Source organism: Melospiza melodia, chromosome 2, assembly GCF_035770615.1.
Source record: "Melospiza melodia melodia isolate bMelMel2 chromosome 2, bMelMel2.pri, whole genome shotgun sequence".
Classification (NCBI taxonomy): domain Eukaryota; kingdom Metazoa; phylum Chordata; class Aves; order Passeriformes; family Passerellidae; genus Melospiza; species Melospiza melodia.
In genome coordinates, this window is record NC_086195.1 from 11,513,061 (window position 1) to 11,533,904 (window position 20,844).

Below are 20,844 nucleotides of genomic sequence, written 5' to 3' on the forward strand. Positions count from 1 at the left end.
AATGACTTAATAATTGATTCATTTAACGGTTAAATACTTTTCCTTTGCAAATGTTTGTAAAAGCTAAATTTGTTGAAGTTACATCGCTTTCAGTTAAAAGTTATTAATAAAAAGTAAGGTTTTTTCTCTAAAAACTATATTATCAGCCAAACATTAGCCAATTGATACATTATCTATGTCTCATCCTTGCTCTCGTTTTTAGGATGAGCATCATGACTGATATTACAGTATGAGGCAAATTACCTGATTTCTCTCTATACATCTAAGAAACCCAAGCATCTTCTGAGCAGATCTTCAAAACATTGGTCATATGCAATTGCATTTCTTACAAATCCTTCTCTTAATTTGGATCACAATAGCTTTCCTAAACCTAACCTGATGAATAGCTTCCTGGGGAATGTGTTTTAGTCAGTGCCATTTGTCACTGTCCTCTTTAGTTATAGATGCTGGAGCTGCTAAGGTCGTGGTATAACTTTGAACTCATACTAAATAGTGGATCCTTACTGGATCGGTATTAATGTTGTAATATTATTATTACACATGCTTCATCTACATTAATGTACAAATTGGTGTTCTTCTCTGACTGTGAGGACAAGAGATAGTTTCACCCATCTGCTCCAAAGAATGCAATCTGGACTAGAGGGTATCTAGAACCAAACTATTCTTCAGACTTCTCTGCTGTCATCTGTCACTCTCTTTTTTCTTCTCTTATATGAGTGGTCTTATCTGCAGGCTGAATGTAGCTTACTTTCTTAATAACACACATTCTTTCTGTCTCCCAAGCGTATCTTTCTGTCCAGAAACCATGATTTAACTGTCTTAAATTCATTTCAAGTCCAAATGAATCTATCATTAGTCCCATAATATCCATTGCCTGATCAGTTTGATTGTAGCGCAGGTCATATATTAGACATGGTCTATGACTTCTACTCCCCTCTGCAGCAAATTCAATGATGCTTTCTCCTTGCAATCACTAACAAAATGTTATTTTCATCAGCATGCCTGGAGCACTTAGGGTCTCATGAGACCACCACTCAGATTTTATATTTAGCTTTTGCTGCTATGCAACTGATATGCAATCATGCCTACCTCATCCACTTGGTATCTTATTCAAAGACCCATTCCAGGAATTGATGGTAGAACCAATTTCTCTCTCTTTCTTCCCCAAAGATTCTCCTTTGCCATGCAAAACTGTGATAATGATTATGCTAGCAGCATGCAACAATCATTACATGTCATGCTGATATCTCCTCACTGTTTTGTTGTCTCTCTGCAGACATCTGCAGACAAATACTAACAGAAATTAGTACCCATAGGAAGTTTCAGGTTTTTATATTTTTCCACTCTGGAAAATTAGGTTTCTTAAATTAAAAGCCATTGTTTTGAGATGTTGTGCACAGAGTTTTGTGCCTCAGAAGCCAATTTTAATGGTGTGGTTTATTTTTAGCCAAAGATAGTTCGGCTTCTCTCAATATACTCAGGAGAGCACAGTGCAAAGCACTTTTTTCTGCCAGTGATATTTTAACATACCCCTAGCAGCAATATAACTGCTTCAGTTTTCTGTCATACACAGCTGTAAGGGAACAGCAGAACCTCTACACTCCATGAGTATAACTACATCTTAATTTATATTTTTTGCAACCTCCATGAAACAAAACAAAGCAACCAAACAAAATCAAACTCAAAACAAAGAAAAAACTCAACAACAAAAATAATGAAGAGTGGACAGTAGTATCTGTGGTTTCTTTAGTTCAAAATAGAAGTGCATATCTCTAGAACTCCTTCCAAATAAAGGGCTATTCATGTAGAATCAGGTAGACTTTTTTCAATTAACTCCAGTCTGCTATAGGATAATTAGCTCTCCCTCACTGTCACAAAAAGAGGGCACCTTGACTCAGTATAATGATTGATAACTGTGAAAAGCAGAACAAAATTTGGTGGCATAAGTCTTATATTTTTCTGCAAGGAATTTTCATGAAAGTCTTAGTCTTGCTGCTTAATAACTGCTGGTTGTTCTTGCAGATTCACTTTTATAGTTATGAGTAAAGCAGTTACATGGACTTTGTGTATAGATTATGGACTTTATGTATATAATGTAACAAGAATATTCATGAACGCTTCAAGTATCCTTTTAAATTCTCTTTTCAAAGCTTATTTACAATTTTAATACAATTTCTTGTTGAATTATATGCTGTTTATTTCAGACTTTCTTCAGCTTAATTGACAGTTGAAGACAATTGTACGTCAGTGACAAATGTTCACTGGAAAATGTCAGCCTGAAATTTATTTATTTGTAAAACAAACAGAGCTTGCAGTTATTCATAAATCAGAAATTAACTGATCACGGATCTGCTCATCATCTACTCCAAAATTACTCACTGTGTACAGGGACTGGGGACAATCCTTTTGTCCTATCCTTCCTATGATGAGACAAAATGAGACAAAAGTAAGACAACCCATTCAAATAATTAGCTGAGTTTCAGTTGAGTCCATATCCAGCCATAGAAAGAAAAGAAACATATTTGCAAAGATTGAAATTCCATATTATTATAGGCATTTTAGTACTAAATCAGCAACTTCAATTTCAGGACACTGAAGGAGGTTTGCTAGTTCATCATCATCATCATCATCATCATCATCATCATCATCATATTTAAAGTATTATATATTTTTCTGTAGTCCACTTTGGTACTCTTCAGCTACTGCTGTGCTGCAGAGGTATTTCAGCAAGAACTCTTACAGTGGTGTTATGAGGGAACTCTGCTGACAGCTGCCTAATATGGAGATTCTGACAGCAGAGTTGTTGAATTTTTAATTTATGCTTTCACCCCAAAATTATTTTAAATGCTTGGGTAATTGATAATTTTCTATCCTTTCAAAAAAAATTGATTTTTATATGGAGCTATTAGGGGTCACATAGAGGGAAATTAATGAATGACAGCTAGGAGCAAGCCAATAGTCCCCATTCATCCCCTCCTAGCAATGGAGATCAGTACTGGAGTACTGGAGATCAGTTTGAAATAGATCAATAGAATCCATGCAGGAAATAATTACCTGGAAGATGTATTGATAACCAGAATTTCCAATCAGCTTGATATCAATAACAGTGCCAAATCCTTGTTAAGCCAAATAGAGGTCAGATTGCCATGTGATGTCTATTTTCTTGTTAATTTTTGCTAACATAAAATTATGCTATGCACCACATTAAGTTAGCAGAGCTCTTGCTGTCCAGTCTGTAATGTAAAATGACATTACACATATAGCAGCTTCTGAGATATTTTTTCATTCTCTTTCATTATTGATTGACTTTCTACAATATCTACACTACTTACTATTTTTAGTTTTAAAAACCACAAAAATGCTTAAGTATTTTATATCCAGAGTTTTAGACTATGAACCATGATTTGATTAGGTGTTTTCAAATAGTTTGTACGATTAGAAGATGACAGCATCCATTGGTTCATTGTTGAATAGGAAACTATTTGCCTGCAGCGTAGGAGATGGAAGTGTTAATGTTTTCTTCATTCTATAACTAAAGTAATTACAGTTACAAATGGCTCTCAAGCTTACAATTTCATACAAATCATTCTGTGAAAATATCATACAATAGTTATTTATGATATGTTCTTAAACTGCTTCAAAATGCATATACATGTTTTTCAGCTTAATTTGAAGCCAGCTGTTATCAGCAAGAGCTATAATCAATCTGGGTTAAGATGTTCTATTTCCTTAAGTGAGTCTCCTAATAAGTTCTGTGTTGGACTCTGGGAATTTTAAAACTATTATATACAGAATAACCATTTCCTACTAATGAATTTTCCAGCTTTCCAAAACCCAAAAATCAGTTCCTAAGAAAATTAGAAATTATCTTTCTAAAGAGGTTTTGTATTAGTAAAATATTTTTGTAAATTAGAGATTGTTATAAGAGGCTATAAAAGAAGATTATTTCATGGCATACTAAAGGACCTTTAGGTTTTAAAAATAAATATGGTCAATAAACCAGAATTTACAAAATATCAACTCTTCATCAACTTTTTTACTGCTAATATAAACTAAAACAACATTAGAGTACATAAGAGAATAATAAAATCTTTTTTTAAAATAAACCAAAACCATACTGAAATTCACTCCATCACTTTGACATCCTACAGATGTCCTTGTGATATATAATATTCCTGTGAATTTAAATCATTGTGGAGTTTGCTATAATGAAAGAAATACTTGAAGTCTGTTCAGTTTGTTAATGGGTCAACTTTTAAGATGCTTTTATACATCAGACACTTCAGCTAACCACATTACTGCATTGGTGATAGCCTGGTAGTTGTTTTTCCCATTTTCCAAATATATTTGTATACAAGAGGGAATTTAGTAGGGTTGTTTGGTTGTCACTGTTGAGGGCAAGTTTAATTTGCTAAGGCTTTTCTTAAATATGAAATTGAGTTAAGAACCATGAGCTGTTTTGTCATGTAGTTGTACCAGATTCTAGCTCTGGTATGTTTCTTATCTTGTAGGAGATGAAAGTTACTAATTTGTGTCCTGTGGTCTCTCAATCTCATTTAAACAGCTTATGAATCAATTTATTTTCTTACACAAAAATAAATATGTTCAAAAGTGGTTGTTTAGGATATAATAATCAGGTAGTTTTACTGATACAAATTTAATTTAAAAGCATAATCTGCCTTATGTTCTTTCTCTGCAATCAGTCAGATAAGATTGGAAAGTTCTTTATGGCAATAGTCTAAAACTAAATCCATTTTAAATACCTGAAGCAAACAATCATTCCCTCTGCTGACTTCTTTTGCAATAAGTTATATATTTCTTATCTCAGATCTCACTGTATCTATAGTTTTTACAGAGACCAGATGACATAGGTTTTTTGTCTATATCAAGCTACCTGTTAAAGGAAGAATGCAAAATCTTGTCTTACATAGGAATAATAAGAATGATGACGAGCAGGTAGAGAAGTGAAATCCTTGTCTTTTAAAATTACAACTGCTCATCCCCATATTACTTATTGGGAAATAGTAGCATAATTGTGGTACAGAAAATCAGCATTGCTCTGCTAACAAAGAAGAAACAAAAATGAGTGTTCTTTAATTAACTTTCTGAGGAATCACAGCTAGTGTAAGGAACAGCTACTTGTAGACCACTTTACAAAGAACAAGCACATGGAAAAGAACTGTACCAATTTAACCATATTTCTATCAGAATTATTCATAGAGCATATTAACTATTTTCTCTGCATATTAACTATTTTCTCCTTGATTAAGGACATTTGGGCTAAAAAATACTGATAGCTTTTCCCTGACAACTAGTGCAGGAAAATTCTTGAGCTCTAATAAGGGTGACCAGTCAAGGTGGAAATCTTTTCTACCTCCAACCCAGTTTGGTAGAAGATGCTATTATTAGATCAACATATTTCATTTAGAGCCAAAATTTTCCTTGTATGAATTCACCCTGCTGATTTCAGTGGGAGTTCAGCATGCACATCTGCAGGCAGATTTTGACTTTTTAAGTATTGGCAATCTCTGATCTTGGTTTCTGATACCCTGCTGAGAGAACTGACTAATACGTGTATAAAGACTTGTCTGCCGTTTTATGCCTCTGAAGTTCAGAATTGAGGTCAGACCAGAACATTTTTAAGAGATTTCTCTTTATCAGTTTATCAGAGGGAAGAATGAGACTTGAGCTTTTAGGAGGAGAATTAAACATTAATTTTTTAGTACCTAAGTGGCACGGTTATAGCAGGGACTCTGACATTTAGCATTGCTTTTTGTTTCAAGTTTGCCATATAAATGCAGCATGCATAGATATTAGTCTGATGGTGAAGTATTAACATTCCAAGACATGACATTAAATCAAAGATGCTCTTGAACTGTTTTGGTTCTGTTCAAAAGCCTTCTTTTTCTTATGTCCTGGAAATGTAAATATTTAGCCAAGAGGGAAAAAAAGTTCAATGCAAGCAACACATTTCTTACTATGGGACCATTTTATTCAGGCTTTCCTAAGTGAGAGTGGCACAGGGAGCTGTGTGGCTAAAGGGAGCCAAATTATACCTAAGGAGTACTTATAGCATAACTCTGACCTCTTATATAGGGTCTACTGAAATCTCCTATGCAAGGAAAAAGGACATACCAGAAATTATTATATAACCAGACACACGGACATCCACTCTTATAGGAGAGGAGGGAAAAGGGAAGAGTACCAGAAATTAATTTTAATGTTGTTTGTTTCTGTGATGAGGCAATTTTTTCCATGAAAAAATCTGTCAGCACTGTGTTTCTAATGAAACCTTTTCTTAAAACATTGACAAAATAAATTCTTGGGAACAATCAAGTGTGTAGATTCTCTAATGATATTGTTTCTATGACATGGAAAAATCAATGAGCGAAGTAAAATCAATTTATCAAGCTCCTGTGCTGGTACCCAGTAATTGTCTAGGGACTGTTTGATGTAGGGTGTGCAATGAATGTTAGATTGCCTGGAATGTTTATCAGGGAACCAGTGAGTTACACATTTCTCATTTTCATCTTTATAAATTTTAGGCCTCATTTTTTTTGGTAAAGTTTAACCCGTAATAAAACTTTATAATTGCTACTTAGCACTTTTATAGTGCTTCTCATGTTCCAGATAGTATGAGTTAATTTTCTCATCTTCTTTCTGAGACTGCAAGAGAAGTATTATCCTCAGTTTACAAATAGGGCAATTGAATCAGTGAAACTAATTTGTCCAGACAGCAATACCACTCAAATTATTCTTATTCTCTTTAAATTTTACCTGAAAATTGTTTTATTTCATTTAGGTTCAATTGTTCATTGGATTAAGAATGATAGTTTTCATCAGTCACAGCAGAAGCCACTGTTCCCCATTTCCCGGAGTCACAGCCTTCTCCCCCTAACAACATGTCAGGGCAGCCATCCAGAAAGATTTCAGCCTGAATGCCTGGAAAGGTGGGCACTGCTCATGACAGTTGCCCAGCCTGTGTCTGGTGCTGTTTTACAAACTCAAGATGTGTTTAATTTTTTAAGTTTTATTTAACTGTCTCCTTTTCAACATTTCGTTTTAAAACTCTTTCTTCCTACATTAGCCTAAAAAGTCACTGTCACTTGCAGTTGTTAAAATCTACTGTTAGAACTGAATTCCTCCTCTGGAATTGTTGAAAGCTGTTCTTATTAGATGTAAGAAGTCTAGGAATTTACACCTTGAGTAGGGCCATGGGTATCTCATGTGGTTTAATGAGTGCAAGGTGCTGCACCTGGGTCGGGGCAACCCCTGATATCCATCCAGGCTGGGGGATGAACACATTGAGAGCAGCCCTGCTGAGAAGGACTTGGAGTTGTTGGTGGGTGAGAGGCTGGACATGAGCACTCACAGCCCAGAAGGCCAAACATATCCTGGGCTGCAGCAAAAGCCCTGTGGGCAGCAGGTGAGGGAGGGGATTCTGCCCCTCTGCTCTGCTCTGATCTGGTGAGACCCCACCTGCAGGGCTGCGTCCAGCTCTGGGCTCCCAGCATGGAGTGAATCCAGAGGCTGCCAAGAGGAATAAAGGGATAGAGCATCCCTCCAGTCACCACCCTTAGCACAGAAGAAAGGCTGAGAGACTTGGGATTGTGCAGCCTGGAAAAGAGAGAGGACTTCAGGGGTAACCTAATTGTGGCCTTCCAGTAAAGATGGAAACATGGGGAGAGACTATTTACAAGAGCATGTAGTGATGGGCTAAAGGATAATGGCTTCAGTCTTAAAGAGAGTAGGTTTAGATTAGATATAATGAGGAAATTCTTCACTGTGAAGGTGGTGAGACACTGGAACAGCTGCCTGGATAAACTGAGGATGTTCCATCCCTGGAAGTGTTCAAGGCCAGGGTGGATGGAGTTCTGAGCAACCTGGTCTAGTGAAAGGTTCCCAGTCCATGGCAGAAGGGTTGGAAATAGATGATCTTAAAGGTCCCTTCTGACCCAAGCCATTCTGTGATTCTGTGTTGACCTGGTGTTTCACCCATGCCCACTCCACACACATTGTACAGAGGAGATGGGAATTTCAATAATAATTCAAGAGCTGGAACACAGAGCTTTCAAAAAAAGCTGCAGGTCCATCTGACCATGAATATCTGCAGATATTTGAGACTGACTGGACTGTAATAACTTCTTTTGGCTTTAAGCTCTTTGAAAAACATTATCCCCCTTACAAGAGGTAGTAATTATCAACTTTATGAGGCTAAACGTTGTGAAATACCTACAGGGTAAACTTACAGACATGAGAGAAGAAAGCAAAGATTCCTTTTATGATCTGTATTAGCTTTTTGTTAGAAAAAATGAGGAATTCCTGAAGCTTTTTGTCGGAATTGTTTAATGTTGATCAATTGTCAAAAAACAATCTGTGTTTTAGTAGTCTCTAAGCTAAGCTTTTGTATGTATCCATATTTTTCCTCTTGAGCTACAGCATCTGCCTGCTGATATCTGGAAGCTTGAGGTGTTTTGTGATGTTATGATACAGGTGTTGCAATCTTTCTGGTTTAAATGCTTTCCTTTTTTTTTTTTTTTTTTGTCAGTTTGCTGGTTTTAAAACCCAATTGGAAAATAAACCCCACTGAAACTGTTCCCTTCCCCCTCACCCTCCTCTCTATAAGAGGGAGACAAAAACAGAGATTCCAAATTAAGAAGAATTTACTTGAAAAGCAGCAATGCAATAAGAAAAACTAACAGGAACAGCAACAGCATTAATAGCAAAGGTATACAAAAGACTGTGTGATTTACATACACAAAAGGATATTCACTGGCCAAGGCCATGACTTGCCACCAAGACAAAAGGCAAAAATGGCCCCAGACCCTCCATGGTGCCCTTTTTCCCCACCCCAGCCAACATCCCATGTTTCTTCCAGAGTTGAGGATCCCTATTTCCACCACTCAGCAATGACATGGAAGGTATGGAGTGTGGAACGCAGCCTGGGCTCACCCATGAGGCAGCAGCTCCATCCTGTGCATGACCCCCAGCCTGACCCTTCCCTGCTCTCTCTCATGACTACAGTGAGAAAACCAACTCTGCTCTGGCCCAAGCTGGGAGAGTCAGTGAAATAGTGCATTTGCCTTTAAAATGCCATGCTGCTTTACAGAACAATAGGGATTTGCTTTGTAGCAACTATTTTCTAAGGAAAAGGAGTTGCTATAACCTGAAAGAGCTTTTAGTGGGGAACACAGGTTCTTATTCAACCTTTTCTGTTTGTATATTTAACATATATTGTGTACAAATTAAGTAATAGCAATAGATACTGTGTTATTAATGATTTAAAAACAATTTCACTGAGTTTACAACCTAATCATATATACTTTGCAAGTGCTTTTAGGTTTAATAGTGCTGACGGAAACCATTCTAAAGGGAAACTTGGGAAACTTTCCTTTGCAAAATTTCTTTTATGTTTCTTGTGACTTTGGTGTGTCGTTAGACTTTCAGATCACACTTTGAAATCCTTCTAGTTATTTACAGTTCTGAGGTAGTTCATCTCTTCTTGCAAAGTAACTGAGTAATTGACTTTGATTAAATATATGGAAAAAAATTGGTATGGAGCTGTTTATAACACTTCAGCAGTCATGGGCTCTGCCGTGACATGGTTAGAGTTGTTCTTGTAGAGTGAATTACAATCTAAATTTGCTTATTTACTTTTCCCCCTCCATGGAGGACAACACAATTTCAAGATAAATGACAAGGCAGTAGCATAGCATGTATTTGTTCAGGAATCATAAAACAGTATATCAGCTGTTGATTAAAAATAAATAAATAAATAGATCAAAAAATATAGTAATCCAGTGATCTATGTTTCAGGATAAGTGCATCTATTTATTAGTATGCTTCTGTTCATTAAATTAGACATCCTAATAAATAAATATTTTCTACTAGATATAACATTGTTACAAATTATAGCTTTTCCCTCGAGAGTTCAGAAAAGAAGAAAATTAATACCTGGCATTAGTTCATTTTTCATTTCATCTATTCAAATTTTAATAACCTTATTTTTAAAGAAATACTGAGTTAGTCTTCCAAATCGCAGGAAAAAACTTTTGAAAAATGTAATGTTTTACTGATTTAGAAATACAGAATTCAAAATGGGAGAGAACTTAAAGGGAATTTGATTTTCTTCCTCCCTTGATGTTTTTTGTTTGAACTATTTTTATCCCAGAAGAGGATTTATATTCTACTGTAGTGCACTCTTGCTTGGTCATTTCTGAGTTTATAAAAATATATAGGATGGAAAATTAAATCAGCTGAAATCCATTTTGTCTCAACACCGCCTGTCCCCAGGAGCTCTACAATCAAATAAAAATACAGGGTGAGTTTAAAAGCAAGCTAAGTGTAGCATATTGAGCTGGAGGCTGACAAACCCAGGTTTCAATGAAATTTGAATCAGACTACACCAAACCCCTCAAAGAAGAAACAAATCATTTTGAATGAAAAAGATGGACACTGTTAAACTGTCCTGGGATAGTTCAACGTTGTGTGGTTTTAAATATAAAATTAGAATTGCTTTGGCCCATGAATACTTCTCCACTTGGACACCAAGTGAGCTGAGGGGGAGAATCCTCAGTGCTGTGAACCTGCTGTGGCAGGTGTAGGGCAAGCACTCACCTTACTGTGCACATGGATCCTGCTCTGATTTGGCTGCAGCTGCTGCTTGTGTAAAACCTTCCCACAGCAGAAATTCATCTGACACAGGAGAACCTTTCTCCCTAAGTCATCTCATATTTTCTTCATAGTGCCAGATGTTCTTTTCTGTCTTTTTCACTGGTTGTGAGAATTGAGGTTTAACGTAAGCCAGTGCTAGCAGGAGACTCTTCTATTTGAGGGAATTCTTCACGAAAATGTCAGGCTGGCATGAGGCCACAGCCTTGTGTAAGTGCTGCTCACAGAGCAGGGAAACAGACTCTGTTTGTAGGCACTGCTGGCCTTTTCCTGAAATCTGCTTCACACTAAGTGTGAGAAATACCCATGATGGAACATGTAAGGGCATGATCATGCTCACAATTCTGGTCATACCTGAGTCCTAATGGGATGTAGTCATGAGTGCAGAATGAGTTGGGAGATGTTATTGAAAGGTCATTATCGATTGTCTTCAAGAGTCACAACAACTGGGAAAGATTCTTGCATCCTGGAAGAGAGCAAGTGTCACTCTCACCTCCAAGCAGGACAAAACAAATGACTCAGGGACTAACAGGTTATTGAGCCTCACCCAAATCTCTGGGAACGTGGTGGAACAGCTAATCTTTTAAACCATCTCCAGGCATTTGAAGGACTAGAAAGTTGTATCGGAGGCAAGTCATATGTGAGATAGTTGATCATCACAGTGGTTGATCCTGAATCAATATAATTTAATATTTGCATTAATGAAATGGTTCCTGGGACAGAGCTCACCTTCAGTAATTACCCACTTGATACAAAAGTGGGAGGAACAGCCATTACACCAGATGGTTGTGTTGTCATTCATAGAGACCCTGACAGCATGGAGAATTACACTGAGGGGAACTTGTGAAGTTCAACAAGGAGAAATGCCAAGTCTTGTGTCCTGGGAGGAAGAACCCCAGGTAACAACACACACTCAAAACCAATTGGCCAGAAAGCAACTCTGAAGAGAAGAGCCTTGGGGTACTGGTAGACAAACAGCTGACAGGAACACACTGTTAAAATCCAGTTATTACAATTACTAGGGAGATGCCTCTGCCTGAATTAAGGTATAAACAAGACCATATGCTGAAGTCAATAGCATGGATTTTATTTAACAGTAAAATGTGAGGTAGAGAGATAGAAAGAAATAGAAAATTATTGAGGGGAGAAGAGGGAGGGGAGAAAGACAGTGAGAGAGAGAAAGAGATCAGATGGAATGATAGTCACCACTCATGGATCCAGCCCAGAATATCCCATTGATCCTCTTCACCCTGGGCTTCTCAGTAGTGGGGGTTCCAAGGTTGCTCAAAACTTCTCACCATTTATACACTTCAGGAAATAAAAAAGGAATCAATGCCCATTGCCTACACAGCCCTCTCATTCAGTTGGGTAAATGACTCCCTCACTTCCAATGCTAATTAGTCCCATTTTGTTCTTTCTCTTTGTTTGAGTCAGTGGCCTCCTGTTTTCAGCCAGCAGGCTATGGTTCCCCCCCCACCAGCCCCAGCCACAGCCAGCTACCAGCACAGCTGCTGAGCTGGCCTTTCCACAGACTCCTTGCAGTGAAACTTCCTTCTCCCCAGCTTCACTTTCCTTTCCTTAGACCTGAGATGATTTGACATTAGTACCACCTTTATCATATCTCAACTTCCTGTCAGGTGGGCTAACTCACAGTTCATATTTCAGGAATCCAGAAGGCATATTTGGGATGAGATGGGCTTTGGTGTCACAGATGAGCAGTTGCTTCTTTGCATGCTTTGCTACAGTGGCAAAGTCCTTCAGTGATCTTAAGAGCATTTGACCAAATTGTGACCTTTAAGTCTCTTGCCCAGACCCTCATGGCAAAGAAGGCTGACAGCACTCTGGGTGCATTAGGCAGAACATTGCCATCAGGGTGAGGGAGGTGGTCCTTCCTCTCTGCTCAGCCTTGGTCCACCTGGAGGGCTGGGTCCAAGTGTGGGCTCCAGGGTATGAGAAAGGCATGGATTTCACTGCAAGAGGCCTAGTGCAGGACAACAAATAAGGTCACAGGACTGAAGCACTTTCCTGTGAGGAGAGGCTGAGACAACTGGGACAGCTCAGCCTTGAGACTCAAGGCAGCTCAGTATTTTATCAGCGTGTATAAATTCCTGATGAGAGGGAATGAAGAGAAAGCTGGAGCATTCTTAGTATTGTCCACTGACAAGAGACAACGGGCATAAATTAAAACCCATCAAGTTCCACCTGAATATGAGAAGAGACAGTTGTGGCTGTTCACGCAGTGGCTCAGGTTGCTCAGAGAAGTGATGGAGTCTTGATCACTGGAGATATTTAAAACCTGACTGGACATGGTCTTGGGCAACTGGCTCTGCTCTGAGCAGAGGGGCTGAGCTAGATGATCTCAAGAGTTGCCTTCCAGCTTCAATCAGTCTGTGATGACAGTTTAGAGTTTTGTGAGAACTGAAACATTTTTTAGTGCATGCCTTTGCAATGATTTTCATTAGATATACAAAATTATTTAGAAAACATTATGCATTTAAAAACTAATAACAGTAAGAAATTTGTGTTCTTGCCTTTGGTTTTTGTACATGTCCAAGCTTGCATGGTCTTAAAAAGTTTATTAAGAAGTGCAAAACATTTAATTCCTAAATATAGTTGCTATAATATTTAGTCCTGTATAAAGACAAGATATGAACTGCCTAAAGAGTAAATACCATTGCTGGAAAACTAGAGATGATTTTCAAACTTTTTTTTCCTTCCTTTATAAAAAGCTAAGAAAAATGTTTTAAATTCCTCATGTTTAGGCTTGTAAAAATGAACATTTGTGGAAGAGGATACTATCTACTGAGGTCTTACATTTACTGTCTCTGGGGGAAACTAACTTCAGGATCAATTTTAATTTCCAATGTTGTGCTCTAAGCATAAACATAGTGTTCAAATCAAAGGCTGGTGTTGCTATAATTGCCAGTCCATAAAATTTGAGAAATAAAAATCTAGAGATGATGCCAAATTGCCTTTAACATCTTATATAGGCATCGTGCCAGCTCCATCCATAACCAAATAGATAGAGACTCATTTCCAGGAGCTGGCACTGAACATTTAAATCATTTGATGCATTGGTGAAATGAACTTTAAAGCCTCTTTTAACTCCTGTTTGCAACAAGAGAAGGGCACTGCAGGATATGCACCATGAGATTCATGGTCCCTCTGCCCACGAGTATGGGAAATTCTAATGAGTTTTCATTTTTACTATTGTGTTCAGGGTGACTTAAGAAAATATAGCTGGGATAAAATATCACACAATAATGCTGGACTAATTGTCCATATGTGGTCTCACACTGATTTTTTTAAACCTGTTTACAAGTCCAAGTATTGTTAAGGAACACAAAGGACAGAATAACACCCAAAATGGATCTGCCCCCTAGCTATTTTTCACACCAAAAATGTTGCAGGTAAGTAGGAGCCAATAGGAATACTGACTAATTTAAATCATAATTGTAAAGCTTAATACCTTGTTTTAAGTTTCTTATTGAACAATTGCATACCAGGTGCAAATAAATAATTATTAGATATTGTCTGTTTATTAAATACAATTTTTAAGACAAATATAGCTAAACTCTATCTCAATACCACTGAGGTGTGCATAAGGATATATGACTTTGTATGTGCATGCTGTTATTTTCCTTCGTCAGTGTGGCAAATGCTAAGCAGCAATGATTTCATAGTAAATAAAGCTGCTTAAATGCTACTTGTTCTGACAAGGCACTCTTGTGGACTACATCTAAACATACATGGTAGGTGTGTGGATCAAGTAGGAATAAGGACAGCAAATGTAAAAAAGTATTTTTAATGATCCATTGGCAGTCTTCAACAGCAGACAATAAAGAAAAAAAAATCTTCATTTTAGTCTTTCTCTGTGCACAAGGAATACTTGATGTTCTGGGAATATACTTCCTTTTCAGGGTGTATTTTCCAAATGGCTTAATGAGATTTAGTCACCCTATTCCATTAACATCAGTGAGCTGGAAGTTACAGGCACTTGATTGAATTTTGATTGGAATCCTGAATTCTGTGTCTGGCTTGTCAGCCAACAGTTGAGCATGTGGTTGAGGGAGAAGGGGTTAAGAAATAGAAAATATGCATTGTAGAGTCAGTGTTCCTTCCTGAACTTTATAATGAACTCAGCAACAAAAACTCCATGAAGCTAGAAAAACATTTACTATTGATTATATATATTATAAATATATACAATATATTTTATATATGTATGTTTATATACAAGTATATATAAATGTATTATATACATATATATAAGTATGTACAATTAGCATAAAATACATAATGCTCATATTGAAATAAGCTTTTTACTTTCTTTTACTCTTCTACTTGAATGATTAGTGAATATTCTTTGAGTTTTTATGGAACCAATTTAGGAATCCTAAAAGAAAAAGGAAACCTTTTCATGGCATTTAAAAAAAACCCTCCCCCTTTGGTGAATCTTTAAATAAAAAGAAGTAGATATTTTTTTCTCTCTTCTGAACATTGGGCAGCCTTCCAAAGCAAAATCAGTCTGTGCTAGGCTTCCTTAAATAAAAGATAGGATAAAACCAGCCACATGGCATGTGAAATGCAGAAAAAAAAATTTGAAAAAACGTTAAGCATCAAATTTTCATAAATGGAGTTGGAATTCTCTGGAAAGACGTGAGGGCTACCTGGTGGTTTTTACTACTTTGGAATTGGATACCCAAAGCACAAACAAATTTAATGAAAAAATGCAGAAAACAACTTGCAAATAATTTTGGGAGGCTTATCCTGCATCTTCTAAAATACCTTAGAAACAGATCTGTAATTACAGGCACTAGCCTGAAATCCTTTTGGAATTGCAGTTCCAACACTAAATAGAAAATACATAAGAAAATCCAAGAGGATAACCAGTAGGGAAAAGATTTGGCTTGGTGCTGAGCACTGCAAGTTCAAAACATTGCTATCATAATAGGGAACATTATGAACTAAAGGTCAGCTACTCTGCAGGGACAAAAATAACCCAAAAAATCCACTACAGCAGTGCTCAGTTTTCAGAAAGAAAGCTGCACACAAATGAGGAAGCCTGCTGAAAAGGAACCAAAAGGACAAAGTGTGTGAAGGCAGCAGAGAGGCGCTGCACCCTGAGAACCAGTCCACACCATCCAAATGGATTCAGAACCACCTGGAAAGATGGGGTGGCTAAAGAAAATAATAAAGAAACCTATTTGAAGAAAAAATACAAAGAACAAATTGCCTTGATTAAGATCATTAAATCATCAGAACCAGATGGTTGTTTGGTCAAGTGTTCTAATGGAAGTGCAAAATAAAAAAGCTGTATCTATTAACAGCATTTTCTTATTTAAAATCAGGAGGTTTTAATGAGGAGCGATGAGGGACACACGTGGTGAAAATTTTCAAATAGTGCACATAGTCAGGCCTGTGGACCTACAGTCAAGGAAATCTGGGAAGATATATTCTGCAGAAGAGAGAACAGGTTTGTAAAAGTAAGTGTGCCTCACATCTCCAACTTTGCCTTTAAGGATACATGGGCATAATGTTTAAGGGGCTATAGGCCATTTGCCATTCCCCAGGGATTTTAAGGATGTCTTCCAGCAAAGAAACTAAGTTCCACTGAGAGAACATGAAAGGTCTTCTAGTGGATAAATAGCCAATTATTGGGAAACAAGAAGCACAGATCAGTTTTCCTAAAGAGGAAGCTGATATGCTCCAGAGGGTGTACTCTGTCCAGCATGTATAGGTTTAAAAAAAAACCCAAACTCTAACCTAAATGTTAAATTTATCAGAGGATATTTTTGATCATAAAACCCTATGTTAGTCCAAAAATCAAGTGTGGAATACCTTGGAAAAGATTCCATCAAGATCTGTTTGACATAAAAATACAGCTCCTGGCTCCATAATCTCTGAGACTCAAGTTGCTGAGCTGGAAGAGTGCAAGGAACAGGGAAGCTGATGCTTTCCCTTGCTTCCTTCCTTAAGGAATTTAGTTGACTACTATCAGACAAGGGACTGGGCCAGATGAGCTCATCATCTGACTGATTTTGGCTACTGTGTGCTCTCCAGAGTTTTAGTATTTGTCTGGTTAGGATGCCTGTGGTATGTGTATTCTAGAGTCCTTGTTCATTTTCCAAGGCATTTTGAAATATTTTCTAACAAGACTGTACGGATCATTTAAAATCCAATCTACCACCTACAGTATCACAAAGCATTGAAATTCTGTCTTGCATAAGGACAGTTATAATGAAGATAATTTGGGTCTGGTTGTCCTATCACTGTTCATACTGTGAACTCATTTGCACTCTGAGCAATTTAATGGGTACATCTCCTTGTGGTAATAATACACTACTACTCACCATGTATTTTGGTTTTTAAATGACCAACAATATAATTCTTTAATTTTGTTCGATATAAACCTGTTATATGTTTAGTGCTCTTTATGCAGAAGGGGAAAAAAATAGAAAAAATCAACCAGTCTTGTATTATACAAAATTATTATTAGAAATATAAATATTTCTGTAACACATTTCCAGTAAAAATTCTAAATTTCTGCTTCTACAGATGCTTAGCTCTAGAATCATGTAGGCTGACTGATGGACTGGATGTCTGTGATAAACTATTGCTTAAAGAAGGCTTACAGTTGCTGACTCCTTAATACTTCAAAGTCACATTCCAAATCTTTCTGTGGTTATTTTTCTCTTTTCTGTCTACAGTTTTCTAATTGTAAGCTTATTGGCATTAATTAGATAGCTGCTCATTGACCAGCATTCCTTTTTTGTTCTTGCTGTTTATCATGCTTGGATTTGGCCAGCTAATGAAAACACTAGCAAAAATTCAGGCTTAGCAATAATAGAATACAGAATATTGAATTTAAAGGCAGAAACTGTGGTATTTTGTGCATTGGAATATTATTATCACATTGCAGAAATCATTATCCTTGCAGCACAAAAAAAATTAATTAGGACATCAATTGAAGAGAAGGCAGAAGATGAGTTTTCTTCTTTACTTCCATGTCTATTTCATTTCTTTTGTGGGGGGTTGCTTCTGTGCCATAGATTTTTTGGTCTGTAACATAACTTACAGTCAAAAAACATGCTGACTAATTATGAAATATTTTCTATTTCATTTTAAGTTAGGTATAATGGCTAGTATTATTTACCTAATAATTAATGTCAGTGTTCAAGTGAGACCAGTACTTTCAAGTCCAAAATGCAGAGGCAAATAATTGGTCTGAAATCAGCCAGGTACTTTAATATATGTTTAAAAACAAGTGCCTGATAAGGCCTGTGTGCTCTGCCTAAGCAGTGATGTTTTTCAATTAGAAAAACACCTGACTCTAATCCCATACAAATAATATAAAATTAACTTGATTTAGTACAGGAACTGCATTAAAGTGCATTGTAGTGTGGGAACTGATCTTTCCATCTATTGATTGGCATTTATTCTGTCAGTGTTTTTGTATTTTATATATATTATATATTATATATTATATATCTTTTTATATATAGTGTGTCTATTTAATTTTTATTATATATTACCTTCATAATATATTTTCTGTTATAAGATATCTAAATACATACACATGTCTATCTATATTTTATGCAAAGTGGTCATTGGTGACACTAGATTAGAGGTGTTCTCTCATCTTGGAAACAAAGCAACACAGGAGGAACAGAGCTGATCTTTCCAAGCATAAGCCACAGAATCATGACCAGGCACTCTGGGCCATAATAGCAGATCACAGAAAAAAAAAGCAGTAAAACAACCATTTGTAAGTGAAGTGCTCAGATAGAGGTGTATATATTTCTGCAGCCTTTGAGGCCTTTACTTTACAACAACAAATGTCTACTTTTACAGCGTGTTGTTTGTTCTCTGAACTAACTTGCTAACTAAAAAGTTCAGGGTAAGCACATATATAACTCTCTAGGGTAAAACCAAATGTGAGCTGTCTTCCTTTTCTTTGTATTTCAGACCTTGCTCAGCACTAGGCCATAAATCTGTTCTCACCAGTAATGTCAGTTCTACTCCAGTGGTATTAAACTGGTGAAATGGGGAAGTCAACTGTTATGTCATGAACCTGATGCATGCATCTTCTCTCACATCGTGGCATTTGCATATTTCTCTGCACTTCCTTTGCAAAATACACATCCCTTCTGATGGTGTATTTTAGAGATTGATCATTAGAGTCATTCACTGTATGAGTACCACTTAAGGCAGTCTAACGCCTTATGTTGCAGGGTAATTTAACATAATTGATGGAAGTCAAGTCTGGTTTTAAAAGATGTTTGAGGAATAATTTTTCAATGATGTTTACCTTTAGTGCTCTTCATGGCATTCTAATGCCTATGAATGTCTTCATATTATTTACTCTTAAGGTTCACTCACTGGATGGGCTTTTATTTTACCTTATTTTGCATCATGTGTTGATGAAAAGATTACTAGGCAATAATTTCAGGTTATTTGATGAGCTTAAATGAGATGCAAACCACATGTGGTTTATATTAAAAATGCTGAGAGAAAGGAGCTATAGAGCAGACTAATCTAGCAAGTAAATTATTTTGCCTTTGTGTGCAGACATCATATGGCAATAAAACATGAGCCTGAGAATGACAGAATTTGTCCCTTAGAAATGACTTATTGTTACATTTTGACATATTTTATCACATTAAAAATTCATAAATGTCTCCTTAGAAAATATAGATATGGAGCAGTGAAAGATCTACACAGAGATGCCTCTCTTTGATAAAGTCATGGTGTGCTGAATTTATCTGAATGTACCCTGATACATCATGGAGATATCCTCATCAGGTTGTTGGTTTTAAAAAGTTTGTAACTGGCAGATTCTGGTTTTCACATACATTACTGAAACTAGTAACTAAACTGCTTTTATGCATAGTTTTAAAGGTTATCTTAAAATAAACATTATTTGGTTGGTTTTTTTTTTTTTTTAGTATGAGTATGTATGCCAGTTTGAGATGCAAAGTATTTTTTAAAATCTTTTTCTCTCTCTTTTTTTTTAATGGACTTCCCATTATTAACCTTTTTATTTGTAACACACACAATACCCATGGTAAAACAATGGCCTTGGGTCTATAAAAGTTTCATCATTTTTCCATTTGTCATATCTGTGAACATCTGTCGTCTTCTGTTTTCCTCCGTTAAACTACTCATCACTCCTATCCATCTTGACTGAACATGTTAAACACAAGTAAAGGATGAAGCAGGAAACAAGTGTGTCACAGACATCTTTTTGTGAAAATCTTTTCTTGGGATGCTTTCCCTTCTGAGAAGCTGAGGCCTCAGAAATAAAATGTAAACAATAGTTACCTGCTGCCGTGGAATGCATCAGGTGGATTATTGATTGGGCCATCTTGAATGTTTACAATTAATGGCTCTGTCCAAGCCACAGATCTTTGTTATTTATTCTTTTCTATTCTTAGCTTAGCTAGCCTTCTGAGGAAACCTTTTTCTTGTATTTCTTTTTATTATAGTTATAATGTAATATATATATATATATATAAAATAAAATAATAAATCAAGCCTTCTGAACACGGAGTCAACCATTTTCATCTCTTCCCTCATCCAAGAACCCTTGTGACCACTGTCACACAAGTGTGCTCTGCAGTGCACCTCCCAGTGGGTGTGCTGGTTAGAAATTTGGCTAAACTGGGCAAAAGTGGCTGTGAAGGCCAAATTCACAGCACCTTCTGAAATGCCAGGCCTTACACTTGAGACCAAAAGTCCATGTGAAGTTAAAGAAACAGACAGGCAACTGAATCACGGAATCATGGCTGTATGCACTTTCCTTTCAGCTTAGTATGTAATATCTTTACATTACTAGTCAGTTGGTAGCAGAGCCCATAGTTTTTGAAGTTAGTGCTCTTATTAATTTGTATTTATATTTTATTTACACAGGTTTATCGGGCAGAACTTGTTCCCCTTAAGGAAAAGGTGCACCACGTCAACGAGCTCGCTCACCGCTTCACTCCCCCTGATCTCCAACTCTCCCAGTACAACCTCAGCTGTGTGGAAGACCTAAACACAAGGTGGAAGGTGCTGCAGGTATATTTCACATTACTTTTTTCTTTGTGCTGCATTTAAGTAAATATTTCTATTTCTCTGTGCTTTGTTCCCTGTGGGATAGCACCAAAGGTGTACCGAGGAATGAAAGATGAG

At 36.7% G+C, this 20,844-nt stretch overlaps 1 protein-coding gene across 12 annotated transcripts in view; it reads left to right on the plus strand.

Moving 5' to 3' along the window:
- Window positions 1-20,844, plus strand: part of DMD (dystrophin) — a 1,043,904-nt gene that overhangs the window by 860,450 nt on the left and 162,610 nt on the right. For all 12 annotated transcript variants that reach the window (XM_063182212.1, XM_063182260.1, XM_063182196.1 and 9 more), the window contains one exon: window positions 20,584-20,730. In XM_063182212.1, the coding sequence (XP_063038282.1) occupies window positions 20,584-20,730 (147 nt within the window). The remainder of the gene's footprint in view (window positions 1-20,583; window positions 20,731-20,844) is intronic.